Below are 18,443 nucleotides of genomic sequence, written 5' to 3' on the forward strand. Positions count from 1 at the left end.
GCTTAAAGAAGACAACAAATAACCAGAGTAAGTTAGCAAGCCAATTTAGTTTATAATTCATGGCATTCTAAGTCAGGTTAGGGGGTCAAGGGATCCCTGCTAAGTAAGGACCAGGGACCTTAGGGTACACTGGAATAGGATGTATCCATGTACCTAGTTCTTTAATCTAGTATCATAGGTCTCTAACAGGGAAATGGGTTCAAGGAGGCCAAACCCCCACTGGACAGGTTAGGTTAGGGTAGAGGTTAGGCTATGTGAGGCTGTACCCCTGTACCTGTCCTTGCCATATCATGCTTTCTGGGTTCTTATTTACTGTTAATAGGCATGAACTATGTACTTAATCAACTGACTATGCTATAATTTAAGCATTTTATCCCTTTCTTACACAGGTGCTCAAAAACCCCTATTACCCATGAGGGAATCCATCACTGGATGTAAGGGTTTATTATAATGCTTATTAACCTTGCTACATGGGTTTGGGGACTTTCTCATATTCTATACACACAACAGCTTTATTACAGACCAATTCTATAGAATTACCATAACCTTTAAAAGCAACATACAACACCTACTCTCTAGTATGCTGTTTGTCTACTCATGCTTAGGCCTAACTGGTCTATCCTGACCCTGTTATAGTAAAGTCTATAATGCCTGGTAGAACAAAGCAAGAGCTCTGTATTGGGTATTACTTTTTTGTTTTTTCCTATATTATTTTGGTTGCTTATTAAGAATTTACTGTTATTTTTTGTCGGTCGACTGTAATTAACCTCAGAAGTTGTACGCTGGGCATCCTGGAATGCTACTGCGCATGCGCGGTGTTATAGGGGAGCTTTTGGTAAAAAATGGAGTTTCCTTCACTGGTGGGTTAGGGGGCTTCCCCACCCACTAAGTAACATGGCCTGCTAGGTTAGGTTAGGGTATGTCAGGTTGGTATAGTTCCTTTTATAAAAGGTTTCCTTAGTCAATTCCTTCTTGAACATATGGCTCCATGATGACTTGTGCATGCGCGGAACCGTTCCATAACATCAACGTGTTCGTCCGGTCTTTCTCCCATTGTTTCCAAAACCCTGCGTTCCCAAAGGGTCCCCAACCATGTTGGGTAGATATGAGGTTAATAATAATTGACCGACGATAAATAATACCACCTCCTTTGGAAAAATGGACTTCCAAGGTAACAGTCTGTGCGGAGCTGTTGCTTAGAAATAATCTAATGTCCTATATGAACTGAGTCAAGCACAACGGGCTCTACTTTTTCAAGCACGATTGGCACTCTTTCAAAAGTGCCGTGAAAAGCCTGATCATAAAGCACCATATTAATTGTTATAATGACCACACAGGCTCTCAAATTCTAGTAAAAAATATGCTAATAAAAACAAGGACGATCGATTGTGACATACGGTAGTCGTAACCTAAGCCTGCAAACTTTTTAGGATCGTATGCAAAATGCATTTATTTATTGTCCCCACGTGAAACCACCATATTTTCTCGTAAGCGTAATAAGTTTATATTATCAACTTTGTTACCTAAGCTGATAAATTACCATATAGTATTCTGCGGTAACGGTTACGATCAACACGGAAAGACTGGTTATTACGATTCATTAACTTTACGGCTGGTTAGGCCTAATTCCAGCTTTACAAATACATTAATTTTACCTTAGTCAGGTCTAATTCCAGCTTTCCAAACACATAAATCTTACCATTAAAACAAAACACATGGAGGCACGCGAATCTCGACACAACACAACACAAATGTACACACTCAAACAATAAAAAATAAACTAGAAAAATAAACAAACATGGGGTCTCGAATACGCCAAAAGAGGACTAGACAGTAGTACATCTTTAAAAAGAATAATTAAAGAAAAACTTATTTATAATAAAGTTTAGTAACTACAGAACCATTATTAATATATACTATATATTTTTAATAATATTTCATATCAGTTATTCTGCATTTTCTTTGGAGAATAGTACTAACTTCGTATAAATTTCATCGAAAAATTATGAAAAATGTATTACCTTTCATTTAGGATCAGCCACAACAAAAACACCTTTCAGTAGTGACTCCAGGTTCCGTCATTGATGCTCGTTGACCCCGAAAAGTGATAGTGATTAGTGTACCTAAATAGTAACGTTTTCTAAGACAGAAACGTTTGTGCGTGACAAAACTGTGCCCCCTATATGCTTCACCGCATCGTTTTCGACAGAACATACAGTAGAGTTACAGTGCATCCATTGGCTAACTGGTAAGTGGTGTCATGCAGAACCGTAAATAGGCCCAGGGATTGATATCACATTATACCAATTATATACCATGTTGGTGTCCATAATGTGTTTTTGTTAACGTAAAAAGCACAGCTATAGGGGGTTTGGTCTAATGCAAGTAAGGCGAAGTTGTTATCGTAGGCTAGTGTTGATATTGCTCTTTCAGTGGAGTGATTTTTTCCTAGAAGCTGGCCGATTTTTTCATATGCCACACATATTCCTCACCATCGTGATGGTTATTTACTGTCACGATCTTGTGTTTGTGTGTTTTCCTTTTACTGAGCTTGCAGTTTTTTTTTTTTTTTTTTAGCCGTTACCTATTTGTACGTTGTACTGGAATTTCACAAATTGCTGACATGATGTTCCGTCCAGTAGCTGTCCTTGAAGGGACAGCTGATGATTTGACAATTAGAATATTGTTTTTTTCAGTTTTAATTTAATTTTTCTTTTTAATTGTTCTGTTTCGTCTTATTCTGGGACTAGATTTACCCAGTGCATCCAGTTTTACACTAGTTGGTGCTACGTTTTGTTTTTATTAAAAATAACGGTCGCTGGTGTAAAATTTTTCTCTGGGGAAGGCTTTCTCCAGTAAAACCCACATTGGACTTATCGCATTCCTTGCAGGATATCTTGCGCAAGCCGATGTCTTTGGGCATCTCCATTTTTGCCTTAAGCATAAGTGACGGAGAGCCTACCATATTACTGTAGCTGAAAACAAAAGGATTTTTTCTTCTCAGAGTTTCACAGATCTCGTTAATGTTATCCATTATGGAATTTTTATTGTGCAATATTGTTGTACGTTCTTTTGGCCTCTCGTTAAGAGGACGAGGGAAATTCTGATTCCCTTCATAAACCGCTTTTCAATGACGTGGCCGGGGTACTCGAGGGAAGACAGTTGCTCACGAATCATTGTAAGTTCTGATCATTATATTCAAGGGGGTCAAATCCTTAGGGCACGTGAAGATAAATCGCTCGCCATGCAACCTTTACTGAATGGGAGATATCGAGAAAGTTGGGTTTTCTATACTGTGAAATCGTAGATTGTGATATCCGTAACTAAATTACATCCAGGAAAGGATGTCCTATTCCCGTTCGACTTTAAATTCAATGCTTGGTATATACAGGTTGCTTAATTTGTTAAAGAACGTATTAGAACATTTTGAACTTTCTCCTGGCGTGTGTACTACCATAACCGTTTATTATTCGTATATTGGGTGAAGATAATACCGGAAATATAACACTGTGTTGTTCTCCCTTTTGTTCTTATATATGTGGGCATTCTCTTCTCATGAATACGTACATAAGCACACATAAGTGCACACACACACACACACACATATATATATATGCATACATACATAAATATATCAGATAACATGGTTAATAACTAACAAATGAGTTAGAGATATGCATATACCTCGGGTAACCTCAAACCAGGCACCCATAAGTGCCTGACTTCAAAGTCCCGCATGCCTTGAACCTACTTAAAAAAGCAAATTCCTTATTACTTTGCGTGAAATTATGTGAGGTGGACTTAGGCAAATTAATGAGCATTAAGCGTGAGTACAATGGGAGGGTTAATCAAGGCAGTCGTCAGATTTGTGGAGTTTTACAGAAGCCTTCGAGGAGCCAGCTCTGTCAAGATACTGATTTTTACTTTTTATATGCTTAAAACAGATAAGTGTGGCTAGTCATTTACTCAGTATCCTAAAAATCTGACGACGTTGCATGTGTCACACTGGTAAAATTCGCTTTAATTTTAGTTTTATGGTGCGAAGTATTATGGCTATAACCCACACTTCCGGGTGTCATGAAGTGAGCTCTGTCACCCAGGAGACCTCCCACTCAGCTACTACCGTAATGGTTCTACGAATGATCCCTTAGGTCATTGTAGGCTTACGTTCATTAGTACGTAAACTACCTGCCCTTAGAAGTCGGTCAATGGCTCTTCTTGGGTTTAGTCCCGACTTTATCACATTTCATTTTCCGCCGCATATCTTTGTCTAGTAATTAACTTTGATTAAAAATTCCTGTTAATATTACTCTGTGGCTTAGAAGCCTTAGGTTGAAGTTTCTTGGTTATTCGTAGGTTATTGTTTTAGACTTTGTCGTATTGGTGTTAGATGACCTAAATGTTACTGCACATTCGAGGGCTTTAGCCTAGGTCTACTCTAATCGTTGAGATTCTCTGGTTGGTGAATATATTTAAGCTCTGATTTTGGACAATATCAAAATGGGAAAGTATCGAAATGATTGTTAATGCTGTATTTTTTATATATATTTTTAGTTTGCTCTGGAGCTTGTGTAATGTGATAAACGTGGAAGCAGAGCTTCTTTGTACTGGAACAGAATAATTCTGTGTGCTTGTTTTTATATGAGTTTTCTCAGAATACCTTCCTTCTGTGGGAGCTGAGCACTTGATCCAAATTCGCATTCATTTGTTTGGAATTTACTCCATCTCCCCATCTCCCCAGCCCAACCCCTTTTTTTCCACTCGCTTGCAGATCCGCCAGCAGTGGCCCGTTGCGCAGATTAGTTCTGTCAGGGGAGCAAATCCTCTCCGAAAGACGGATGGTTTCAGATAAGATGATTCCGAGAGTTAAGAAACCGGCCATTTTAGGAGAAGCGTGATCCTTTGCTTACGCGCTTCAGGTTGGTGGTCTTTGTTAGAGTCGGGGATTACCATGCAATAAGTGAGTGCTTTCGTTTCTGCATGGACGAACCCTTTTTCAGACGGGAATTTTAAATGCGTGTCGAATAATGGTTATTTCTCGGGGTGGGTTTCTCGATCACACTTTTACATTATTACATTTCGCAGGTCAGATGAATCTAGTCCCATGTCGCAGCGTGATGGGATACTCGGCCATATATTGCAGACGGATATTTTCATTCAAGCGTCTTCTTTAAGCAATAAAAGCAGAATGCCATGACGTATATCTTATCTTGTTATCAAATTTCTCTTATTTTCCCGGCATTTTAGGATAATGCAAATAGTAATTAGTCAGCAGGTTCCACTATCATTAGCAGGGATTATTATCAGTGTTACTTATGCTCTGCATACTGAAAAAGTATTAGAAATATATATATATATATATATATATATATATATATATTTATTATATATATATATATATATATATATATACATATATATATATATATATATATATATATATATATATATCAGGGTTTTGGATTTTGCATTATTATAAGAAAATTAAATATGAACTACCTGTTTTAGAAGTTGTGTTTTAATTATTTGTCATAAAGTCATTTCTTCATATTGGACAATGTATTATTTATAGTTTGGTTTATCTTGATTATGACTGTATCTTTTAGACATATTTTTTGATGTTGCTTACTTGTATCTTGCATCTTTCACAAGGCCAGCCACTGGTTCTCTTATTTTCCTGCATGTAATTCATTTAAGTGTTTAGAGAGTTAGGACTAAGTGTTGCAGAGTTAGGACTAAATGTTGCAGAATTAGGACAATGTTGCAGAGTTAGGACTGAATGTTGCAGAGTTAGGACAGTGTTGCAGAGTTAGAACTGAATGTTGCAGAGTTAGGACTAAATGTTGCAGAGTTAGGACAGAATGTTGCACAGTTAGGACTAAATGTTGCAGAGTTAGGACTGAATGTTGCAGAGTTAGGATTAAATGTTGCAGAGTCAGGACTAGATGTTACAGAGTTAGGACTGAATATTGCAGAGTTAGGACTAAATGTTGCAGTTAGAACTAAATGTTGCAGAGTTAGGACTAAATGTTGCAGAGTTAGGATTAAGTATTGCAGAGTTAGGACTAAATGTACCGCTCAAAATGTTTTCTAAAATATAACAGTTGCTTAAACAACATCTCTCTCTCTCTCTCTCTCTCTCTCTCTCTCTCTCTCTCTCTCTACACTCTCTCTCAGAAGTATCATCTCTCTCTCTCTCTCTCTCTCTCTCTCTCTCTCTCTCTCTCATTCTATTTATGTGGTATACGAATAGTGCCCTATTCTTTTGAGGAAAAAGTTTTCCTTGCAAATGCTATTTATTCTTAGCCAGAATTTGATAAAGCTTTGTAATTTTTATTAAGGTTAAATGTAAATTTCTCATTAAAGATAGCTGAAAAAAATTATTTCCCATTTTGCTTTATCAAGCAAATTTGTATATAACTAAGAATATGCTTTCGCCGTTCATTGCAATGATCGTTAAACTCTCTCTCTCTCTCTCTCTCTCTCTCTCTCTCTCTCTCTCTCTCTCTCTCTCTCTCTCTCTCTCTCTCTCTCTGCTGCCGCGTGATATACAAATAAAGTGTTTGTCAGTTTTCTGTAAAAGAAAACTATTGTGCCGGCTTTGTCTGTCCGTCCGCACTTTATTCTGTCCTCACATTTTTCTGTCCGCACTTTTTTCTGTCCGCACTTTTTCTGTCCGCACTTTTTCTGTCCACTTTTTCTGTCCACCCTCAGATCTTGAAAACTACTGAGGCTAGAGGGCTGCAAATTATGTTGCTCATCTACCCTCCAATCATCAAACATCCCAAATTGCAGCGCTCTAGCCTCAGTAGTTTTTATCTTACTTAAGGTTAAAATTAGCCATAATCGTATTTCTGGCAACGATATAGGATAGGCCACCACAGGGCCGTGGTTAAAGTTTTATGGGCCGCGGCTCATTCAGCATTATACCTAGACCACCGAAAGATAGATCTATTTTCGGAGGCCTTGATTATACGCTGTAGCTTTTTTTTTTTTTACTTTTGTTTAGGAAACACGTTTTCTTACAAAGATTATTCTATTTAGGCCTATAGCAAGGATGTTATAAGAATGTGTAATATTTTGAAAGTGACTTATAAATTTGTTCCCATTTTGCTTTTTCAAACAAAAAACATACTTACAGTTTAAATGGCAAGAATCGTTGCACAGTCTCTCTCTCTCTCTCTCTCTCTCTCTCTCTCTCTCTCTCTCTCTCTCTCTCTCTTTTTCCGAAAACTATACTGTGCCGCTCAAAAAGTTGTCAGAAAAATAATATAAGTTACGGAAAACCTCTCTCTCTCTCTCTCTCTCTCTGTGTGTGTTACGACACTTGAAACTCACTCTCTCTGTCCTTATCTATCTTTGCAGGGCATCAGATTATATTAATTCTCTCTCTCTCTCTCTCTCTCTCTCTCTCTCTCTCTCTCTCTCTCTCTCTCTCTCTCTCTCTCTCATTCCAAAGATCTGGAGAGGTAATGAACTCACCGGCCAAGAGAATGAAACTTAAAAAGTTTTTCATGCTTGAAAAAACTTAAGGTTGTTTTAAGGGAAAGTAAACGTGTTTTCTATTCTCATTACCATTCTCTGTATCTCTCAGTCATTTATTGTTATTTTATATAAAACTATATATATATATATATATATATAAGTTGTCACATATATAAATAATATAATATATATATATATAAACCTTCCTCTATATCTCTCTATATATCTATATATATATCTATATATATATATACTCACACATTTATCCCTCTTTTATTTAGTTCGAAATCTCGAACTAATTCAAAAGGATCATTTTTTTGGAGAGGTAATGAACTCACCGGCCAAGAGAATGAAACTTAAAATCATGCGGTCTGAGTGGGTTATCTTTGGGTTAATCGATCCCTTCATTCTTACCTTTCTTTCTGACTTGACAGGTTGTTTTTAAGGGAAAAGTTACACTATCAGTGTTTCTGCTATTCAACATTACCATTCCCAATTCAGATTTTGTTACTGTAAACATTATTAATAAAAGAGCTCGTAGCTTGAAATCCTTTTGTCTAGTTTGGGAATTTTATATTGGAAATCTGGTGCTACAAAAATTCATATGTATATATATATATATATATATATATATATATATATATATATATATATATATATATATATATACAGTGTGTATATATATATATATATATATATATATATATATATATATATCAACATGAGTTTATTATAAAATCACCATAATTCTTTATTTACGTTTCGTATTAACTCTATTGCATTCAGGGATTCTGTTAAATAATGAATAAAATTACTTAAAAATTGCTCTAAAATCAACAACATTCATAAAAATACTAGAATACCAGATAAATAAGAAAAACAGACAAAATGTGTAATGCGTACCACACGGACTTAAATGTTTGTCAGACAAAGACATACTGCCGTAATCCTTTTTCTCTTTTTCAGAAGATTCTAAATCTAGGAGAGACTACAGGACTGGTAGGTGTTTCAAGCCGTTTCAGTGCACCTCATGGGCCCCGGTGCACTGTCAGGCATTACATTGCCAGGTTCTTTGCAGCATCCCTTCGACCCCCTAGCTGCAACCCCTTTCGTTCTTTTACTCTACCTCCTTTCATATCTTTCGAGGTTTTCATCCTGTTACACCTTTCAAGCCCTTTACTCTCAATTTTCCATTCAGCGCTGAATGACCTCATAGGTCCCAGTGCTTGGCCTTTGGCCTAAATTCTATATTCAGTTCAGTTCAGTTAACTTAGTCGTTGTCATATATTTCCGAACTTGAACTATGGTATAAATGAACTATGGTATTTCATTTTTTAATTTTAAGATGCTCTGAATATTTATATGTGGTCTTCAGTTCACAAATTAATATGCGGAATATAAATATTTGTTTTTCGTACCTCTTTGAATGACAGTGGCTAACCCCGTAGGGGGTAGTGCCGTCAGTGCACCTCATGCGTTGCACTGTAGGCAATACTAAAGGTTCTTTGCCGCGTCTCTTTGGCCCCTAGCTGCAACCCCTCTCATTCCTTTTACTGTACCTCCGTTCATATTATCTTTCTTCCAGCTTACTATCTACCGTCTGCTAACAATGTTTCATAGTGCAACTGCGAGGTTTCCTTCCTGTTACACCTTTGTAACCTTTCACTCTCAATTTTCCATTCAGCGCTGAATGACCTCATAGGTCCCAGTGCGTGGTCTTTGGCCTAAACTGTATATTCCGTTCCAACAATGGCAAAGAGAATAGCAAGTAGCTCAGTCCAAATTCTGCATAATTTACATTTGGGTGTTTGATGTTCAGAGTTGTTCCTGCATTTTTTAGTTTGGTCTTGTAAACATTGTAAAGAAAAATTTTCTGAACAACTGTGACAATTCTGCGATCATATATCTGAGAGAGAGAGAGAGAGAGAGAGAGAGAGAATTGATATAATCTGATGACCTGCAAAGATAGATAAGGACAGAAAGAAAGAGCATAGTCTGATACAAGTTCAGCTCACACACACGCACAGAGAGAGAGAGAGAGAGAGATAGATTTAGGACCAAAAGTTTGCATAGGGAGTGTAACGAGAAACGGCTGTGTGAGTCCCGCTGGAAAGCGTTATGTAACACAGTTGTATTTTCAGATTTTTGAAATACAATATAAAGTATATCGGTAAGAGAATTACATATCGGATAGGGCATATTTTATATAGTTTAAAGCCATATATATATTTATATATATATATATATATATATATATATATATATATATATATATATATATATATAGCTCTATTAATAACATTTTAAGGGTCGAGAGTTAGTTTTTATTAGTTTTAATAATAACATTTGCAGGTTCAAGAGTTTATATTACCAATAAAAGGTTTAAGAACATACGCTATATTTTGTCGGTGAAACAAGAATGAAAATAGCTAATCTGTTACCGCCATGTAAAATATGTTAATGATGCCATCAAGCAAGCGCATGAATATTACCAATTTTAACCTTCCACGTAAAAGTGATTAAAACCACAGCGTAAACTATTTTTTTGAATATTTAAAGAAGAGACGTTTCCCGACGAATATCAGAGATAAACGGACATGAAACGGAGACGAAAAGAGCAAAACTAAAGTCATTTTACATTTTGTGAGCTGGTCCCAACGAATGCAGAAGAACGCCGATTGAGGCAGAAAGGAAAAATGACCCTTATTGCCGTCGCGTCACAGTGATCATATTACCATATCCGTACCTCCCCCTCTTCTTCTTCTTCTTCTTCTTCTTCTTCTTCTTCTTCTTCTTCTACATCATTTTCGGACCCCGGAGAAAATGACTCCCTTTCTCTCTCCATTCATGTGAGTCACATCACGATCAGCGCCGTCCACTTTTTCTACCTTTTGGATGAAAAGTAAAAGGAAAGGTGTATTATATATGTAATATATATATATATATATATATATATATATATATATATATATATATATATATATATATATATATATATATATATATATACCCACACACATAATACAATGAACACAATCAACATTCTTCTACAAAACCACCAGTCAGAACGAGAGAGAGAGTGAGATAAATACATATATATATATATATATATATATATATATATATATATATATATATATAGATGAATGCATACTTATGTACTATATATATATATATATATATATATATATATATATATATAGTGTGTGTGTGTGTGTGTGTGTGTGTGTGTGTGTGTGTGTGTGTATATATATATACATATACATATATATATATAATACATACATATATATACATACACATAATTTAGTACAATAAACACAACATTCTTCTGCAAAACCAACAGTCAGAGAGAGAGAGAGAGAGAGAGAGGGTAGACCATCTGTACTATCTCATGAAAATTCTTGCAGCTTTTCTTAAATTCCTTGACGAGATTCGCAGGTTTGTTTCGTGCCTAATGAAAGGCCGGTAGTAGTACTACGACCTCTCTCTCTCTCTCTCTCTCTCTCTCTCTCTCTCTCTCTCTCTCTCTCTCTCTCTCTCTCTGACTGTTGGCTGTGTAGAAGAATGTTGATTGTCCAGGGCATCGGTGACACGAAAAAGCATGACAAGAAAATAAATTTTCTACAATTCTGTCATAATTAAGCTCTCTCTCTCTCTCTCTCTCTCTCTCTCTCTCTCTCTCTCTCTCTCTCTCTCTCTCTCTCTCTCCAGGGCGTCGGTAACACGAAAAATGGAAATATATTTTCTACAATTCTGTCCCTAATTAAGCAGACTCTCTCTCTCTCTCTCTCTCTCTCTCTCTCTCTCTCTCTCTCTCTCTCTCTCTCTCTCTCTCTCTCTTGGTACGTGAGAGGTCCTGATTCGACCTTGCCCGAAACTTTGAATTGGCGACGGACAAGTCAGAAGCGCACACACCCTAAACGGGTTTACCTTATGGAGTTGATCGATTGTCTCTTTTCATCATACGCTCTCTCTCTCTCTCTCTCTCTCTCTCTCTCTCTCTCTCTCTCTCTCTCTTTTGTGAGAGACAGGAAGGTAGTCGTGCCTTTGAATGTCTTGGCGATTTTATTTTGTTTCGATAGATTTTATTTTTACTTTCATTTTTTATTTGTCGAAGGAAACGGGTTACTGTTTCTAACCTACCCTTTAGCAGAGAAAAATTATTTCATTTGTTTTTAATACTTAGTCAAAAGTAACCTTCATTTACGTATTTCGAGCTGACACAAGAACTTAAGTAAATGTATTTGTTTATTTGTCTCTGTTTATTTGTTTATATTTCTTTTCTTTTGACTGAGTTCTTTCTGTATCTCCTATTCTTCTATTTATACATATATATATATATATATATATATATATATATATATATATATATATATATATATATATATATATATATATATATATATATTATATATAAACGTTGTTTATATTTATTTACAAATTTATAATATTTTTCTCTTCTGATAACTATTTTATATATATTTCTTTCTATATAATAAGCTTATATTCAATATCAGTGGCCCCTGTGGGCTTGCTCCATATCAAACGTCTTTGAACAATTTAATTTTCTAGGGCTCTCGGTAACACGCAAAAAGCATAATTTATTTTTAATTTATAATTAGGCAGATTTTCTTATCATTCCAACTGAAATTAAGGTCTTCTTTCTGTATTTCCTGTTACCTTCTTTATCTCTTTAGAAGGGAGAGAGAGACAGAGACAGAGACAAACAGAGAGACACCGTTCAATATTCTCGATTCTGGGGTGAGAGCGTCGATAAAATTCAGAGTCATAGTAATTCACGGTGGCCTTTGATTGTGAAGAGCCTATTATAGTAATTAAGCGCATTCTGTCGGGAGAACTTTTCCCCATTTCAACATTGTTGATGATTTTCTGGGGTGGTTTTCTTCTCTCTCTCTCTTCTGAACAATAATATTAAGATGATTTAAACTCCTGAGTTATTCTCTCTCTCTCTCTCTCTCTCTCTCTCTCTCTCTCTCTCTCTGATTTCTCTCTCTGTTCTCTCTCTCTCTCTCTCTCTCTCATCTGTAACTCCCACTTCTTTTTAAAAATTGCTCATTTCACATCTGTTTAAATACTGTTTTTTCCACAATTCTTTCCTAATTCGGATAAACTGATTTTATTATCATTCTTCGAGTATGAGCTCGTCCGAAATACAAAAATCAGATCCAATTATCTCTGCTGCGCCAGACAGCCGTCAACCAATCAGACCTCACCGTTGTGCTTTTTTATGAGAGAGAGAGAGAGAGAGAGAGAGAGAGAGAGAGAGAGAGAGAGAGTCTGGTTTAAGGAGGTATTGCCTTCCGACGCCCAAATAAATTACCACATTTATAATTATATATTATACTTATTATCAACTAAAATTCCTCTTCGGGTAACATATGATAAATTCGTTTGGGGTATATGAATCACGGATTGCACCATATATATATATATATTAGGGTTATGACTCAAAATAAAAAATTTTCTGGTATGAGATTTATTGACATTTTTTGGCACTAATCACAAAAATTTTATTCAAATTTGAAAATATGGCTCACAAGTCATTTAGTGAAACATTTCAATAGGATCTGATATTGGTGCAAAAAAATCTCAAACTAGATATTGATTGGGACAACAAACCGATCGTTTATACTTGTAATTTTGCATATTTCTAAATTCTTCCATCACTTTAACAGCTCTCTTTTATCATGTTTGATCGTGGAATAAGCATTTCTTGTTTGAGTTTTAAGCATTTTCAGGGATTGGACATCTTCCGGGGTGGAGGTCCTCTCTAGCTGGTTCTCTTCTTTTGATCAGTCTCTTGCCAGCTGTTCGATGAAACTCACTGGACGTTCAAATATTACGCCATGATGGTAGTAAAAAGTATGCAAGGAGCGTATAAATCGAGTTCCATAGCGTAGTGAAGGCAATTTCTTCCATTTGATAATTTATTAAGATGATTAAGAACTCATCTCCAACCCGGGTTGTTCAGTCTTTCCATTTGAGTCTCTCTCTCAGTTTGTAGATTATTATAATTTTCTAACAGTTCTCGACTCTCAGACTCGGCTTTGTAGTTGTTTCAGAAACTCTCATCTCTATTTCCAATATGTGATGTCGTATTGAGGCACGAAGCCCTTTTCATTCATAGTTTTGTTAAGTTGATTTAAAGGTTTGCAGTTTGTCACACACAATCATTTTTAATCTCACCAGGCATCATATTCATCAATCTCTCTCATATATATGTTTTGAAGATCCACTACTGTACAACCCTCTAGTCTTACATCTCTCTCTCTTGGTATTCTGTTTCTAATCTTTTCCCATCAAAATGGAGACTCCTCTCTCTCTCACCTCTCTTTTTCTCTCTCTCTCTACTTCTCTTCTGCAAGATTGCTCATTTGCCCACATGGCCTGTTGTAGATGGTTTTTTTCTCTTGTTCGGCACTGTTTTTTTACCGCTAACATTTTTTTTTCTCTCGTTTTCATAGTAGAAGTCATAAATTAAGACTCTGTCTTTTTGAAGGGATAAACTTAGGTGCTGTTCTCTGTTACATCACTTCGAGTATGAGAAGGTATCTAGCCACTCGTCCGAACAGTCTTACAAAAAGCCTTCCTTTGGTCTAGATTCTTCCATAAAAAGTATCATTTTGTCTGCAGTCTCATTAATGGCTGACAGAGTAGAAAGCTGAGACAACCTGATAATTCTGACAAATCCGTTTTATCCAGACTTTTCATTTTGTCTTTTTCCAGTAACTTTTTTTATGAGAGAGAGTAGAGAGAAACTTGTCACATTCAACACGAGGAAGATCAGAGAGAATGGAGAGAAAGAGAGTCCAGAGCATTCTTTCACAGTATCACTGGTTTAAAGGTATGTTTCCCTTCTCTGAAATAACAAGTATTTTGGGGATGAGTAAAACACTATAAATAGTTTTGGTGAGAGAGCCAGGCAGCACATCAATGGCTGTCAAGTCCGAGAGGGAACTGAACATTTTATAATTATATATTATACTTATTATCAACTAAAAATTCCCAAGGTTTCTAGGTTTAACTTGTTAAATGATATAGTCTCAAATTAAAATATTATTTCTGAATTATCAACAAGGATTCTGCTTTTGGTAAAATACTTGTTTGTAAGGTGTCTAAGATAACAAAATGCATAAAATTAAGAACGTTTGTATCGGTGGGGACCTTTTTAATATCAAAATAACGGTGTATATGAATCTCATCACATAAAATGATGTGATAAAAATTCACTCATATATATATATATATATATATATATATATATATATATATATATATAATGTGTGTGTTTGTTTGTTTGCGTGTGCGCGCTTCCCAGCTGCATACAAGCAAGCGATGTCACTATGCTCATATTATATCGCCATGTATTGTAATAACTCTTGCGGACCCATTTTCATTTGCATATGCACACATAAATATACTGTTGATTATATTCCTTATATGTTCTAGTCACACATATGTAAACGTATATCCGCAAGTATTATGTACAGTGATTTGAACCTCAAACCTTAATACTACAAATTCCTTTTTATTTTGGAACATGTTACATTTGTTATATGTCCCTTCAAAAAGAATCACACTTGGCTAGTTTAACCTCGAGACCCGCCGTTCTAAGCCTCCTAAGGATTTCCCAAAGTACTTCTAAGTGTTCCTCTGTGGAATCTGTAGCAACCAAATTAAGTATACCTTAGTTTAACCAGACCACTGAGCTGATTAGCAGCTCTCCTATAGGGCTGGCCCGAAGACCAAAATGCCGTCCATATGCACAAACATGTTTTTCCCCCCAACATCCCCTGCAAGACTGCGTTCGCTAGCTTGGTAAATGTCACAGGGCTACCTGACGAACCAAAAGGCATTCGTGTAAATCTTTCTCTCAGAAAAGTCAGATTTACTACCCTGGCCGACGCCTTTTTCTCTGGCATTTGTTGAGTCTGGGTTTCAGTGTTTTCAAGAAAATGGCGAGAAGAAGGTTGGCGCTGATATTCGGCGGAAAAATAAGACTTTTTGTCGTTACGAAATCGTTTCTACCGTAGCGCGTTTCTCGACGCTATATATTTCAGAGGTCTTGCTTGCTGATTTTTGGGAACATGAAAATTTGCGTAGAAAGTGTTTTATTAGACTGTTTTTAAAGGAGTTTTATAATAGGTTATTTTTACAATGAATTACACACGTGTAAGTTATTTGTACCGAAATAATTTCTGTCATATCGATATACATTTCAGAAGTCAACCAATTTTAGGAGTATCATTGATTATATAGAACGTGTTTATCAGACTTCCTAAATGGAAATTTTATAATAGATTATTATTACATTTAATAACGCGTACTTAATACATTGCAAAGATCTTTTTCTCGGGGGGGGGGAACATCAGTGTTTATATAGAACGTGTTGTATGAGTCTTTTCTTAAATGGGATTTCATAATAGATTATTATTACACTTGTTTACATGTGTTTAACTCATCAGCTGTGCAGGTGTAGTTATGGGCATTTAAATTGCCACTGGCAGATGTTCACTACCGCTCACTTTTGGGATGGGGAGGGAAGGGAGGAGGAAGAGGGGAGGGGGAAGGGGAAGGGGTAGGACACACACACACACACACACACACACACACACACAGAAAGGCAGCCAAGGAAATTAATATAATAGATTTAAAACGTCCCTGTATAACTGCTTTGTATGATCCTTTAATTTTCCATTTTTCTCAGTAGACTTTACCTGCTTTAACTAAATACCCCTTAGGGGTGTAGTGCCGTCAGTGCATCTCATGCGGTGCACGGTAGGCATTACTTTGCGGCGTCTCTTCGGTCCCTAGCTGCAACCCCTTTCGTTCCTTTTACTGTACCTCCTTCCATATTCTCTTTCTTCCATCTTACTTTTCTTAACCCTCTCCTAGAAATTGTTTCATAGTGCAACTAAGAGGTTTTCCTCCTGTTACACCTTTCAAACCTTTTCATTCTGTTTCCGTTTCAGCGCCGAATAACCACATAGGTCCCAGCGCTTGGCCCTCGTCCTAAATTGTATGTTCTGTTAACTGAATAAGACTTCAATTTATAGGATGAAGCCAGTCGGTAAATGATGGTAAATAAGTATACTGCTATTCAATTTGTTTCCTTTCTTTTACTTTCTTCATTTTTTTTTTTTACTTCTCCATTCACCCTTGCGTTTTCACTCCTCAAGTTATTTACGCCCAAGAGATTTGATCGAGATCCCTCAGCCCGTTTTGCCATAACCTTCTGACATAATTTATGAAGGATCTTTTCAGGTGAGTCTGAAAACGTCTCGAGTAAATGAGAAAAGGGAGAAAAACTTGTTCACGTATAGAAGTGGCTCACAAGAATAGTTTTTTTTTTTTTGGACTTGTAAGACTGAAAAATTCCATCTTTGAAGTGTGCCACTGACGTCATGTTGAAGTTTTCGATTTTCTTTTTTTTTTAATGCTATGTAACTTTAGGAGTTGTTATTTTATGTATGAATGTTTATTTTTATTTTATTTTATTTTTTTTTTTTTGGCCAGACTCGACATCCTATAAAACCAACGTACATTACTATTTTTATTATGATTTTTGCTATTTTCGTTATCTTGGTTCCTTGCGAATTGTTAATACTAATGTTATCTGTTACTGTTATGAATATTTTAGTTTTAAAAAATCTCATTATCACATGAACCGCAAAAATGGTAAAAAAATCACACGCTGATTAAGTTTAGATATATATATTTGAGAAAATAAAATTTTTGCATACATATTGCGCTTACATCAGTGTGATATTTTCACCATTAATAGCAGTAGTACTAATGATAGTAACAGTAGTAGATCCACACTGATGTAAGTATAAACATATATTTAAATATATATATATATATATATATATATATATATATATATATATATATATATATATATATATATATTTTAATATATATTATCACTTACATCATTGTGAATGTTTTCGCCATTCATAGTAGTAGTAGTAGTAGTAATAGCAGTAATGATAGTAATAGTAATAGCAGTAGCAGTGATAATAATCGTATCATTCATTATGACAGTTGATGTACCTGGCTCCTCCATCATCGTCGAATCTGCAGATCATTCCACCTGAGTCAGTTGTTTTCTAGGTTACCGATTCAGTTACTTGTGTGTTTTTTTTTTTTTTTTTACTAATTTTTTTTTATTTTTTTTTTTTTACTGCTTCGCTCTCCCGTTGCCCCTTTGATATTTCTGGAGCTGGGTCATCTCCGAAGCAGGCCGCCCATAAGAAATGCATTCACACAACTGGAACTGGTTTCCATAAATTCCACCTGGAACAGTTCATGGCCGCTGTCGCTCCGAAACTCTCCCCCTCCAACTCCATATCAATCGTCCTCCTTTGGAGGTTATCAACACCTCCCCCCTCCATCCCCCCCTTTCTTTGTAGGGTAACATCTCCCCCCTGCTCTTGCTGGATTTATATTACGTGTCTAGAAAGACAAAAGGTTTTCCAGTAACCTGATTAATTATTAGAGCCGTAAGTTCAGATGTGTGCGTGTATATATATATATATATATATATATATATATATATATATATATATATATATATATATATATATATATATATATATATATATATATATATATATACATATATTTATATAAGTCTATATATTCATATGTTGTATATATATATATATATATAATATATATATATATATATTTATTTATTTATTTATTTATTTATTTATTTATTTATTTATTTATTTATTTATTTCTGATGGCCCCTAAATCTCCAAGTACTCGAACACGACTACTATTCCTTAAAAGGATTCGTGCCTTCAATGCTTTTGAATATAAATATTCACTGTTTTTATAACTATTTTATATGACCTTGTCTTTACCCCCTTTCTCGGTCAGAATTTAGTTTTCTTCAAGTTTTTTTTTCTCTGTGTTTAGTTTTT

General features: G+C 35.5%; 1 protein-coding gene across 2 annotated transcripts in view; it reads left to right on the plus strand.

Annotated features, from left to right (window-relative positions):
• Positions 1-2,168: 2,168 nt before the first annotated feature.
• LOC136838440 (N-acetylated-alpha-linked acidic dipeptidase 2-like) overlaps positions 2,169-18,443 on the plus strand; it is a 215,948-nt gene continuing 199,673 nt past the window's right edge. For both annotated transcript variants that reach the window (XM_067103355.1, XM_067103356.1), the window contains exon 1: positions 2,169-2,248. In XM_067103355.1, coding sequence (XP_066959456.1) covers positions 2,184-2,248 — 65 coding nt within the window. In that variant the 5' untranslated portion in view covers positions 2,169-2,183. The remainder of the gene's footprint in view (positions 2,249-18,443) is intronic.

The sequence above is a fragment of the Macrobrachium rosenbergii genome, chromosome 5 (genome assembly GCF_040412425.1).
Source record: "Macrobrachium rosenbergii isolate ZJJX-2024 chromosome 5, ASM4041242v1, whole genome shotgun sequence".
Lineage (NCBI taxonomy): Eukaryota > Metazoa > Arthropoda > Malacostraca > Decapoda > Palaemonidae > Macrobrachium > Macrobrachium rosenbergii.